This window comes from Nannospalax galili, unplaced genomic scaffold (assembly GCF_000622305.1).
Source record: "Nannospalax galili isolate Female #2095 unplaced genomic scaffold, S.galili_v1.0 scaffold429, whole genome shotgun sequence".
Taxonomy (NCBI): Eukaryota; Metazoa; Chordata; class Mammalia; order Rodentia; family Spalacidae; genus Nannospalax; species Nannospalax galili.
Window position 1 is genome coordinate 5,661,331 of NW_008360330.1, and position 13,297 is coordinate 5,674,627.

Here is a 13,297-nt window from a genome sequence, read left to right on the forward strand (position 1 = left end):
AAAAAAAAAAAAAAAGTAATTTTCAAGTAATACCAGGGCAACAAAACCATCAATGTAAGCAAACACACACACACACACACACAACACAACACACTCACCCCAGTCAGAGGAAGCATTTTCAGCAAGAAAATTGTTTAGAGGAACAGGGAGGGGCTGGTGAGAACTCCCAAAGTACAAGTGTTTTCTGGACTCATGGTTTAAAAGCTAGTTTCTCAATTTCCTCCTTGTTTCCCATAAAAAATGAATCACTTTTATCCATTCCTCTAAAATCAGTCTGTGGAAACTAAAGCTAGCTCTGAAGTTAGACTTGAAAACGCAAATCACTCAGTCTGTATCTGTCTCAACTTCAACGCCCTTGATTTCTCTACAAAAATGTAAACATCAAGTTTAAGCTTCAATATATATTTATATGTATATATATATACACACACACATACACACACACATATATATATTGCTCCATACTTGCAGCAGATTAAAAGTTTCTTTAGCAAAACAGGGAAGGTGAAAGAGATGTTATTAGTAATGTAAATGTTAAGCTAAACACTCCTGGTAGGGCCCGAGGCACTCATCTCCTTTCTATAGAGTTCACAACTGCTACCTTAGAGTCATAGAGTGTAGAAGGATATCAGATCAGTCAATATAGCACAGGACCCAGAAGTACCATACCAAAGCTGTTGAGAAAAAATTCAAAGTAATTCTGATAGCCATCTCTATTTCCTGTAGCCTACGGAGATGATTACCATAGGTTAACTTTCTATTAGCCCTACTGTCTCACCTAAGACACTGGGATAGGAGAAAAGGCACTAAGAGCATGTACAGGATCACACATATGTGTATGCATTTCATACTGCATACAGACAGAGAAGAGATGAGTGTCTGCTGCCGTGATGGATATGCAGATATACAGTAGCTCACTACAGGTACAAAAGAAAGGACCTTGCAGGAAAGCTTGTTTCTCTATAACTTTCCTCTATTAGTCCAAAAAGTAAAGACTAACTTATTTGTGTGTGCTGACATTTGCTTCTTTAAACAGAACTGGTAGGGCTGGAGAGATGGCTCAGTGGTTAAGAGCACTTGTTGTTCTTATAGAGGACCAGGGTTTGGTTCCCAGCATCCACATAGTGGCTAACAACTGTCCATAACTCCAGTTTCAGGGGGTCTAACACCCTCTTCTGGTCTTGCAAGCATTGTACAACACAGGTACATTTACATACATGCAGGCAAAACACTCACAAATAAAATAAATAAGTGATAGAACTGGTAATTATAGGTCATTTAAATTAACTAGACCCTAGGTTTTTGGTTTTGTTTTGTTTTCCTCTTTTTAGTAATTAGGAGAATTTTCTATTGATAGGAAAGTAGGTATTGAGTCTATCAGTATAGGAATCTTAGTACTTTCTTTTTTATTTTGCAGGGGGGTTGACTCGGTTGTTCAAGGTTAAGTTTTAAATCCCAGGTTTCAAGCCATCCACCTGTTTCAACCTCCCACTGTGGCCATGATTACAGGCACACAACACTTTCTATAAAACCTTTTTTTTTTTTTTTGGAGACAAAGTCTCACTCTAGATCAGGTCATCCTAGAACTCACTATGTAGTCCAGGCTAGCCTTGAACTCCCAGCAATTCTGCTTCAGCACCCCCAGATGCTAGGATTACAGGTGAAAGCTACCATAACCAACACAAATTTTTGTCTTTCTTTTTTGAGATGAGGTCTCACTATGTAGCCCTAGAACTCACAGAGATCTGCCTGCCTTGGCCTCTTGAGTGCTGGGATTAAAGGTGTATACCACCATGCGGGTAACATTTTTTTTAAATATATATTTTATTGATTTTATTATTATGTGTACATTGCCTACATGTAAGTGCACCATGTTGTGCAATGCCCATGGAGGTCAGAAGAAGGTATTGAATCCCCTGGAACTAGGATTACGGACGGCTGTTAGCTGCCACATGGGTGCTGGGAACTGAACCTGGGTCCTCTGCAAGAACAGTCAATGCTCTTAACTCTGAGTCATCTCTCCAGCCCCAAACTTTATTTCTTTTTAATTCAAGCAAAATATCATGTTCAAAAGAAGAACTAAAATAAGTGCTATTTTCCTTTAAGAAGTTATTTTCTTTTCTTCAATAATAATAAACTCAGCACTTGGGACATAAAGGCAGGAGGATCAGGTGTTTAAGGCCAGTCAGCTTTATACCAAGCTCAAGACATGAAACCCTGCTTCAAATAATAAAAGTACAGCTTATCGTGACAGGACTTTTTATTAATAAGACCCCGATATAAAAATCAGGCATTTCATGGTTTTTAAAGAGAAACTACTGTTGGTCATGAGAGAAAGGGACTTCCAGTCCTTGATCAGCAAACTAGCAGTTGCTATAACTAATAATTGAGAAATTACCAGACTTTATCAGTGTCTCCTTGGTAACGGAGCTACCTTGGAAAATGCTGACAAGAAAATTATACCTAGCCAAGAATGTTCTTAATCACGGCTTTGCAAATTTCTCCACTGAATTATCATTAGAGGTAAAAAGAACACTGCTGTGCACAGGACTACCATCCAGAAGATGTCCTGAAGTCCTTTGTTTTAGCTTCAAACTAAATTCCCTCTAAGTGCACGGTCACAACCTCTACCTACATACATATTTCAACATCTGCCCCAATACTACCCCAAACCTTAAAGTTGATTCTACCAGCTCATGCATTTTCACTCTGCCTATGTATGCCTCTGAACACTGCAAGGACAGGTATGTGAGCATTCACACCCACGCTGGGACACGCCTACACCTCGGTCTGAGAAAACTGGTCTTAAGGATTTCTGCTTTTAGTGAATCTGACTGGTTTAAAAATTGATGTATAAGGTCTGGGGTTCTAGCTTAATAGTAGAACACTTGATTAGCATGTATGGGGTTCCAAACTGTGATCCTCAGCACTGCAGGGTAGGGGGCATTTATAAAAATGTTATATAAAAACATTTTTCCAGGGACTGGAGAAATGGCTCGGATGTTAAGAGCAAGTATTGCTCTTTCAGAGGGCCAGTCAGGGGAGGCCTGTCATCTTGATTTAATATAACATTCCCACTACATATTTTGTTCTAAACCTTACAAATCAAAGGTCTGAGGAGTTTGAGGCTAGTCTGGTCTACACAGTGAGTTCCAGGCCAGTCAGGGTTACATAGTGATGAAAAAAAGAGAAAGAAAATATTAGCCAAATTAAATAGTAGAGTATGTAAGACATACAGCTGGCTTATAAATTCTTAATCTCATTGTGGTAACAGTTTCCAGGTAGGCAGGCAGTCCACAGGCAACAAATCTGAGTAGTGAGGGTGGGTGTGGGGGGCCTGGCACTGTGGCATATCTCAGTCACTGTTCCATTTAAATAGATATGTGACTATATTTCATATAGTGCAAAATTATAGGAATATGGACTTTTTCAAGGTGCTTTAACTCATTTTATCCTTATTAAATCCTGAAAAAGAGCTGTTTTTGTTGTTGTTGTTGTTTAAAGCAGCATCACAGAAATAGGTAAAGAAAAGAAGAGAGAATGAATCCAAAATCCAAAGTGCCTAAGAACAAAATCACCTATCTAATTTTAGTGGCAGAAGCCAGAATAGGCCTCTTCATTTCCCAGCCATTGGTAAAATATAGAAACTGGGAAGCCAGAGGGTGTTGCAGAGAAATCTCACCTTTAGTAATGCTTAGTGTGTTATCACCACTTGCTACAAAGTCATAAAGTGCAACAAAGAGATTAGGGTCACTCTCAGTTGCTCCCAGCAAGTTCTCCTTGGAGCTCCACCTGATGGCTTCATTCAGTGCCTGGGATTCAATATCACAACCGTAGGGGCGGTGTAAAACTTCTGCAAGACACAAAGAGGGAAAGGAATCCATGGTGAGTTCCACAACTGAAAGTCATTTGAATTCAGCACACAGGCAGTGTGCTAGCTGCTGGCCCACACTGCAAACTAGGGAGTCACAAAGAACACACAAATAGACCCAGCATGGGAGGTAGAAGCAGGAGGATTAGGAGTTCAAGGTCATCCTCCACTATATAATGAGTTCAAACAGGCCTGGGCTACATGAGACCCTGTCTCAAAAAACATATACAAAAGAAGAATGAGCAAACAGGTATTGTATTGAGAGTAAGGCAGCAATTAACTTGCTGAAAATGTTACAAGGTACTCAAAGGAAAGACCACAAAATGAGCATTTAGTTTGGATTTATATGTATGATTATTTCTATTTCTACTTCTATTCATCAGCCCTAAATGAGTAGCAAAGGCACAGTTTTCTAAAAATTAAAAATAAAAATTGTATTTATTTTATTTTATTTTTGGTCTTTTTGAGACAGGGTCTCTCTATAGTTCCAGTTGGCCTGGAACTCAATATGTAGACCAGGTTGGCCTTGAACTCACAGAAATTTGACTGCCTCTGCCTCTTGAGTGCAGGTATTAAAGTCATGCACCACCATGCCCGGCTGAAAAATAAAAATTTTAGAAAAAATGTTTACTGGTGGTCCACACTGGCCTCAAATTCACAATTGCTATACTGCAAAGGATGATCCTTGAACTCCTGAATCTCTTGCCTCAACCTCAAGTGCTAGGGTTACAGGAATACTCCCACACTTGGTGATGACCTTAAGGAAATTTAGTAAATCCTCCTACCTCCCTTCTTTTATGTTCTCCATATAAAGCAAACTGTAAGAAAGTTTTTCCATAAATATGTAAATACTTCATAAATCAAGATTTTCTATTTACAAATAAATATACAGAAATTGTGCTTCTAGCAAAATAATCCTAAAGTTCTCTGTTAAATAGCAGAAACTTATTGAGTCAGGTATGGTGGCTTACACCTGCAACCCTACCACTCAGGAGGCAGAGGGCAGGAGGACGAGCGTCTAAGATCAGCTTAAGTTCTATCTCGAAAAAGGCAAGTAAATAAGGGAAAGGTAAAGAAATATGCTTAATATTTGGTTTAATACAGATACTGCTAGCATTCCAAAATAACTTTTTAATATTACAGTAGCTTACAACTATTCACTGTTCTAATTATTTTTTAACTCTAATTTCTCTTCCTGGGCAGATTTTTAAAAATTATTAATAATTTAATCAGAACTTCTAGAAAATACTACCATCTATATATTTAGAGTTCCTGTCATGTATACTAGTTGAGGTCTTGTAAGACCTGTTTCTTCCTCAAGGCCTTCCAGCTCCTGAATTCATTTATACTGTGCAGAAAGACAGTCCCATCTCATTTTTGTTGGAGCACCTGACTCCCAAACCTCAGTTTGGTTATACAAAAAATACACTGTTTTAATAGCAATTTTCTTGATCCAAAGGGCTGTTTTAAGTGGCCATTTGTCAAGGCAAACAATCTGTCATGCAACATTTTTCTTTTATGTCTCTTTCCCTCTGCTTGCTTTTTATTCAAAAAATTTTTACCATGTTTTCAGGGGAAACCCCTTTGACCTGCGGTTTCATTCAGTTTCAGGTCACCCCCTTTCTCCAGCTCTCCTTCAATGCCTTAGTTCAGATCCCCAACAGCTCTCACCTGGACTATTGCCTCCAGTCTTGTCTCCCTCAAATCCATCCTCCACACAGCTGGCAAAGTGATCTATTTAAGACAAAAATTTGACCATATCACTCTTCTTAAGCCTCGTTAAGAGTTCACCATCAAGCTGGAGTCACTTATCCCTGGCCTTTGAGCACTTTCACGAGTAGGTGGGACTTACTTTTCTAGCTTCATCTCTTCCCACACCACAGCTCAAATGGTAAACTTTAACACACAGCATGCTGCTCCCCACACTTTGGCTTTTTTTCATACACTCCATTACACCTGGAACAGGGTTTTCCCCCTACATTTCTTTTCTACATGTGTGTGCATGTGTCTGGAGGCCAGAGGACAACCTCAAATGTTGTTCCTCAGGAGCCATTCATCTTTTATGTAAGACAAGCTCTCTCACTGGCCTGGAGTTCAGCAAGTAGGTTAGGCAGGATGGCTGGCCCAGCAAGCCCCTGAGATCATCCTGTCTCTGCCTTAGCACTGGGATTTTAAGTGTACCACCATGCCTAGCATTTTAAAAACAACAAAAATGGGTTCTGAGTATCAAACTCAGATCCTAATGCTTGCAAGGTAAGCACTTTACAACTGAGCCATCTCCCCAGCTCCCTTTTCCTACTTTTCTTCTGACTGGCCAGCTCCTCATTTTTTATCACTCAGCTCCCCTATGAATCTATAACCTTCCCCAAGAAACCTTGCAGGCACTTCCTCTCTGTGCTCTCAAAAGCCTGACACCTCCTGCATCAACCCCTCCTATCTACATTTCTCTCCCAATCTTACAATGTACTTGTATGGATAAGAAGTGCATCTTTTTTTTCTGTCAAGGTTCCACAACATGTGTTCAATATCAGCTATTGCATGAATGCCCAACTTACATAAAAACACAAATGACAGAAACAATAAAATGTATCTTTATCTTAAAACATATTAACCAAAGCATGGTGGTGCACATCTTTAACCCAGCACTTGAGGGGAAGAAGTAGGCAGATCTCGTGAGTTCAAGGCCAACCTAGTCTACACAGTGTGAACCAGGTCAGCCAGAACTTTATAGTGAAACCCAGTCTCCATCCATCCATCCATCCATCCATCCATCCATCCATCCATAAATGAGTAACACACCCACACAGACACACAGAGGTAAATAAATCTTTAAAAAAATACATGAACCAATTATTCAGAACCTGGGTTTCTCTCTATTTGGGACAGAGATTCCTATTCTACTGTAGGTTGATCTGTAATTCTACTGGTTTTAGAATATGTTTCACTTCATCACATGCCTTCCTTCTCTGAACAGGGTATGTTTAAAATTCTAGTGTTAAATTTGTTTTGCGTTAAGAATAGGAAGATAGGGGGCTAGAGAGATGGCTCAAAGGTTAAGAGCACTGACTGCTCTTGCAGAGGACCCGGGTTTGATTCCCAGCACCCACATGGTGTCTACGAACTGTCCTTAACTCCAGTTCCAGGGGAATCCAAAGCCCTCTTCTGACTTCTGTGGCATTGCACGACATGGGTGCACTCACACACATGCAGGCAATACACTCATACACATAAAATAAAGATAATAAATAAAGGGCTGGGCGTGGTGGCTCACGCCTTTAATCCCAGCACTTGGGAGGCAGAGGCAGGTGGATCTTTGTGAGTTGGAGGCCAGCCTGGTCTACATAGTGAGTTCCAGGACAGCTGAGGCTACAGGGAAACCCTGTCTCAAAAAGAAAAAAAAAAATTAATTAATTAATTAATTAAAAGAATAGGAAGATAGGAGCTAGAGAGATGGCTTGGTGGGGTTAAGAACACATGCTGCTCTTCCAGAGGACCTGAGTTCTGGTTTCTAGCACAAACATTGGGCAGCTCACGCACACCTGTTAACTCCAGCACCAGGGGATCCTATACACTCATGTGCATATACCCAAACACCAATACACATAATTAAAAATAAAAAATAAATCTTACAACAAAAAACTTGAATAGTATGATAAACTTAAATATATGCTCATGACTTGAAAAGCTAATGCTGTTCTTTGTTTAAACAAACACTGTTACAAATCAAACAGCTGAGTTATATGCCAATGTAACTCATTTTGGATTACCATAAAAGAAAAATATAATTTAAGAAACATTTTTACTTATATTTTTCATTACTCTACTGAAAATTGTATCAAGAGAATTTCTACTGAGCTACAAAATATTAATTCTTTATTGAAACCAAAAGAATCAACAAAAAGGAGTGTACAGAAAATATCCGCACCTATTAGGATCCCTAGTGAACACAGAGGATCACCCTGTTGCAGGACCCACAATGCTGCAGGACCCACATATATATATATATATATATATATTTTCAATAGTTAACACTGGCAAATACATTATACTCTCCACATTTGTAATTTTCCTCCATTTAATGGTATCAAATAGTTTTAAGTACATTTCATTATTCTTACAGAGGACAAAGTTATCTTTACTTGAAATCGTAAGAGGAAGAAAACCTCAACTCTGAGGACTTTTGTATTGTCCATGACCAGATTAGAAATACTGTATAGCAGTAAGACACTAAAATAAACTTAAACCCAAGGAAGGCAAAACTAATAGCACACATTTATACCTTATTTTGTGAAACCTAGTACATTTAAAGTAAGGATTTGGGGCTGGAGAGATGGTTCAGCAGTTAAGAACAATTGTTCTTCCAGAGGACCCAGGTTCAAGTCCTAGTACCCACATGGAGGTTAACAACCATCTGTAACTCCAATTCCAGGGGCTCTGTCACCCTCTTCTGGCCTCTGCAGGGGATTGCATGTATGTGGTGCGCTTACATACATGCAGACAAAATACTCATACACATAAAATAAAAATAAAATATTTTAAAAAATAAGTTAAAATTCACGAAGCTAGTACTCTGAGCAAACATATGGGAGGTGCTGCACTGGGCTTCAGAACATAAAGGTTAGAAATCACTAACAACACGCTAAGATCTTACTATGCAAAACTGCTCTCCAGGTCTCCATCCCTACCTCAAATCTGCATCTCCTGCCAGAATTCTCCAGCTAAGTTCAAGTAATTCTATCTTCACAGATGTTGAGGCCAAAATCTTTATGATTCATGACTCATTTCTTACTCTCACAAAACCCCTAATGGCACCGTCTTTCAAAAAATGTATCCCAAATCAGGCTGGCGAGAAAACTCAGTGGGTAGAGGTGCTTACCACCAAGCCTGACAACCTGAGTTCAACCCCCAAATCCCACATGATGCAAAGAGAACGCCTACTCATTTAAGTTGTCCTCTGACCTTCATACACATGCTAAGGTACATGCATGTGCATGCACACATGTATGCACACACATATCAAAAAAATGTGAATATCCAAACTACCCATTTCTCATCCTTTTCACTACTGCCTCCGCTGTTTCACTACACTACTTATTTCCATGTGTCTACACGTGCTCCTTGCTGTTTATTTTCAACATAGCATCCACCTTTAAAAGCTCTATGTTTAAGTCAGGTGTGGTGGTGCACACCTTTAATCTCAGTACTCCAGGGGTAGAGGCAGGCAGATCTCTATGAGATCCAGGCCAGCTGGTCTACTTAGTGAGTTTCAGGCCAGATGGGACAACAGGGAGACCCTGTCTCAAATAGACCAAAACCAACCAAACAGAAAACTCCATGTTGCCCCTCACGGCTTCATTTGTCCAGTTCTTCTTTTTCTAATATTTATTTTATTTTATTATTATTTGGGGGGGTGTGCACATGCGTGTTTGTACATACGTGTGTGGGTGTCCATGGAGGCCAGGTGTTTGCAAGCTGCTCAACATGGGTGCTGGGATCTGAATCCCAGCCCTCTGATAGAGCAGGTCTTCCCTGCCGAGCCCCTGCTCTGCTCATCTTCTGCTGCTCCTCCCCCGCTTGCCATGCTGAGCACTAGTTTCTGTACTACTGCTTTAACATGACAGTCACATACCCCTCTTTTTTGCACCCAAAGATTTCCTTCTGAGATAGCATTTTCTGATGATCCTCTTTTAAAGTGCATCTATTTCTTACAACACTTCCACCACCACCCCCATGTCTCCCTTCCTGATAGTTTTCACTATAGCTTGTACCACTAAACATATCACTCAACTTATTTACTGTATCCACGTGTACTATATAACCCCCCCCCATTGCAGTGTTTTATGAGGACAGGAATTGTTTTGTTGTTCATTGAATAGTGAACAAGAAAAAAGTCTCTCTGAGACTTTAAATAAAACAACAAAAAAGATTTGTTAGAGTCAGGCACAGTAAGTAGCACATGGCTGGAATCCATGTGCTCAGGAGGCTATGGCAGGAGGATCTCAAGTTTCTCACCAGATGAGTTTGGCAACACAAGACCCTATCCTCAAATAAACAAACCAACATACAACAAATGGTTTGTTGAATGAATATATCATGTAGCCTACCAAACTCATAGAGGAAGCTATTAGAAAACAGAATATAAACCTCTGGAGCCAGACACAGTCTCACTTTAAATGGGATAAACAAAAACTCCACACTGCTGTCAATACACAGGAATATCCGTGACATGTCTATCTAGGGAAGGAACTCCAGGCCCAGAGAACTATTAAAGGTAACTCAATTTCTTCAAAACCATATTATTCAACAACAACAAACCAGAATGAAGTTCACTGAACAATTTTATGTAAATTTTAAAGATATACATAGGCCAACCAATACTATATTCCTTAAATAATAAAGTAATAAAGGCAGGATAAAAGTAACTTTTTTAAGGTAAAAGAACTAAAAGACTACAAGTCAAAAACCCATCCTTTTCATTCCCCCACTTCCCTCCTTCCCATCTCTGCTTTGTATGGTCTTTCTAGCTGACTCAGAACATCTCCTTCCTTCCTTCCTTCTTTCTTCCACTCATTCATTTGTTCTCATAGAACTGAGAGTCAAGTTCCTGCCCAGCCCGTCTACACAGGATATCCACTAAAACACTAGCCTACCCACTAGCACCAAACAAGGGGAAAACATTTTTTAAAAAATCCTAAATTCTTTCTGGGGCCAAGAATCAGCATAATGAGTTCAAGAGCTACATAAGGTCTTAGACAAATGGCAAGAAGTTAGAGTAAGAGGAGAACAAACTGAAGAACAGGACAAAAATCCAAAACAAATTGAATGCAAACACGTGCTACTGTGTTAGCAGAAAGTCTAGTCTATGTCACCCTCTTCTCAGTTAAGACTGGCAAGGCTGGAGGAGTCAGATGTACTGTGCCTGCCTCCATGTCAGTGTGAGGCTAGGAATGTTTAATCCAGCAATGTGAAGCTGGCTGCAGCATTTTAGTTAACTTAGCAAGTTAATCACTGCTACAGAGGTAGATAATGTGAAAGAAGGCAGCAAAGGACCCCGATTTTCTTACATGTATAAAGGACTGGGGAGCAGAAATATTTTGACTACTAAGAAAAGGTTACTTTGTTATTTTTTTTCTACTGATACATTTCCAGGATACAAAAGAAAAAAGAAACAGCAGTTCCTACAATATAAGTTATTATAATTAGACAACTTAAAATCCAGAATAATAAAACAAATTCAAATTCAGAGGAAATTTAGATGTTTAAGGTTTAGTTTTATCATAAACACTTCACCATTTACTTAATCAGTAATCTTTATCACTTTAGTTATAAATCTGTCAGGCAGTAATTATTTCCTCAAAGTAGATACAGAACTTACATAATTCTACTTTGATTGCATTTTCTCTAAGAAGCTGATAACTTTTAATACCTCTCTTAAAAACTGTTTTAGTTGGCTATATTATTCAATAGTTTTCAATTTAGCTTAAGTTTTGATCAAGATATGTGTTTATCTTAACATCACTTCATATTATTCACATGTTCTTTCATCCATTAAGCACTTATTAAGACTCTACTGTAAAATACCTGAAAAGAGGCACATAAACATTCACTGGCCATGAATGAAGAAACAGGAGTTGATAAATCCACACCTGATTACTGTGTTATCTACCTCCTCAAGCCATCAGCTCTGGTCATACCTGTCAGGTGGGCCAGAGCTGACTTGGAGGCCTCACTGCACCGGCAGCGAAGCACCAGGCAGCGAAGCACCAGGTCCTGATTTCTGCTGTAACTGGAAGGTGGAAGCTTAATTGGCCCCAGGACCATCCCTCCGGTCAGAAGCACAAATGTTAACTGTTCTACGTAGAGAGGAAGTCTTAAAATTCCACTGTCTGACAAGCAATAGCACACACATGTGACATTTACTCATGTACTCTGTGGCTGGGGGTGCCAATAAAAGGCTAAGTTCAGCCCACGGTGGGCGGAGAGTGACCTAAAGGAAAACAGCTAAGAACCAGTGAGAGAGTGACTCAGAATGGAGTTGCTTCAAAAGTTCGGCGGGGGGAGGGGGGGAGGGGGAGAGAGAGAGAGAGAGAGGGGAGAGAGAGAGAGAGAGAGAGGGAGAGAGAGAGAGAGAGAGAGAGAGAGAGAGAGACTGGCTATTTCGGTCACAAATAGTTTAATAATAAAAGAAGCCAAGAGCAGTGCATATAGAAAGGCTTCATTCCCAAGGAAATGATGGGCTGAGACTATAGTTTCCCTGGAGAAAAGCTGTTTACAGTAAAACACCAAACACACTTTTAGAAGACAGGAAACGCCTAACTAGACTCATCTTTTACATCACTACAGTTAGTTTAAGAAACCACAAATCCAAAGTCAAAGAAATAGTTCCAGTGTGACTCATAGGCATAGGCAGGGGCCAGCAGTAAGTGCCTTTACCAAACGGCTCTGTGGCTCTATACAGGACGAAGCGAAGCAAAGCAAAACGGTGTTGAAATCTTGAGTGCTGATACTTTGAAAGGGAAAAGCCTAATTATGAGTACAGAGGGGAAAGTTACATAAAATTTTAAGAACTTGAAAATGAGAGTGACTTATGAGAATGAAACTAGTAAAATAAGTTAACAGACGATTTTGGTGGTGTGGCCTACAAAAATAATACAAAAGACACAGTGGCACCTATCTGTAACACCAGCATTTGGCCAGGTGGAGGTGCGAGGATCATAAATTAAGGGCAGCCTATACTATAGAAGACCCTATCTCAAAAACCCAATGATAATAATACAAGACAGTGCTTATAAATGTATAGCTGAGAACATTCATTGATTCAACTTATCATGCACCTATATGTACCATCTACTATTTTAGGTCAGTAAAAGCAACAAGCAAAATATAGGAAAGCAGGACCAAAATAACTTGCAATAAAGTAAAACCCAAATTATAATATTAATTTAACATTGTAAGAGAAAGAATGACAGTAATGTATATTAATTATCAACAGCTTATGCTCAATGAAATTAACTTTTACAAAGCTACTACGTCAACATCATGGGAAAGTAAGAAATAACTAAAGCCTACTTCAAATAGTGACTCAGAATTTCACATTCCAGATTGAAATTCTTTCTCTAGATCATAAAACTTTTCTAGGAAAATATCTCCATAATCCATATAGTAAAATCTATATGTATGAGTTAATATTTAATCAATAAATCTATTTAGTTTGACCAATAATTTTATAGTGTAACTAAGAGCAGAGATAAATTGATAAGCAAACTGTGATATATAATATATACATATATAATGGAATGCTATTCAGTCATAAAAAGGAATAAAATTTGATACATGTTACAACATATATTGGCTCTGAAAGCATTGCAATAAGCCAGACACAAAAAGACAAATACATAGAATACCATTTACATGAAATATCTAGAT

The 13,297-nt window shown here is 39.0% G+C and overlaps 1 protein-coding gene across 5 annotated transcripts in view; it reads right to left on the reverse strand.

The window, feature by feature from the left end:
• The window catches only part of Abl2 (ABL proto-oncogene 2, non-receptor tyrosine kinase), a 129,524-nt gene that overhangs the window by 18,381 nt on the left and 97,846 nt on the right, over positions 1-13,297 (reverse strand). For 2 of the 5 annotated variants that reach the window (XM_029560182.1, XM_008826148.2), the window contains exons 1-3: positions 11,566-11,741; positions 5,543-5,605; positions 3,683-3,853 (exon numbers count right to left, since the gene is read on the reverse strand). In XM_029560182.1, the coding sequence (XP_029416042.1) occupies positions 3,683-3,853; positions 5,543-5,605; positions 11,566-11,692 (361 nt within the window). In that variant the 5' untranslated portion in view covers positions 11,693-11,741. Of the gene's footprint in view, positions 1-3,682; positions 3,854-5,542; positions 5,606-11,452; positions 11,742-13,297 lie in introns of those variants that run through there. The other 3 variants (XM_029560180.1, XM_029560178.1, XM_029560179.1) reach the window with 2 other exon arrangements.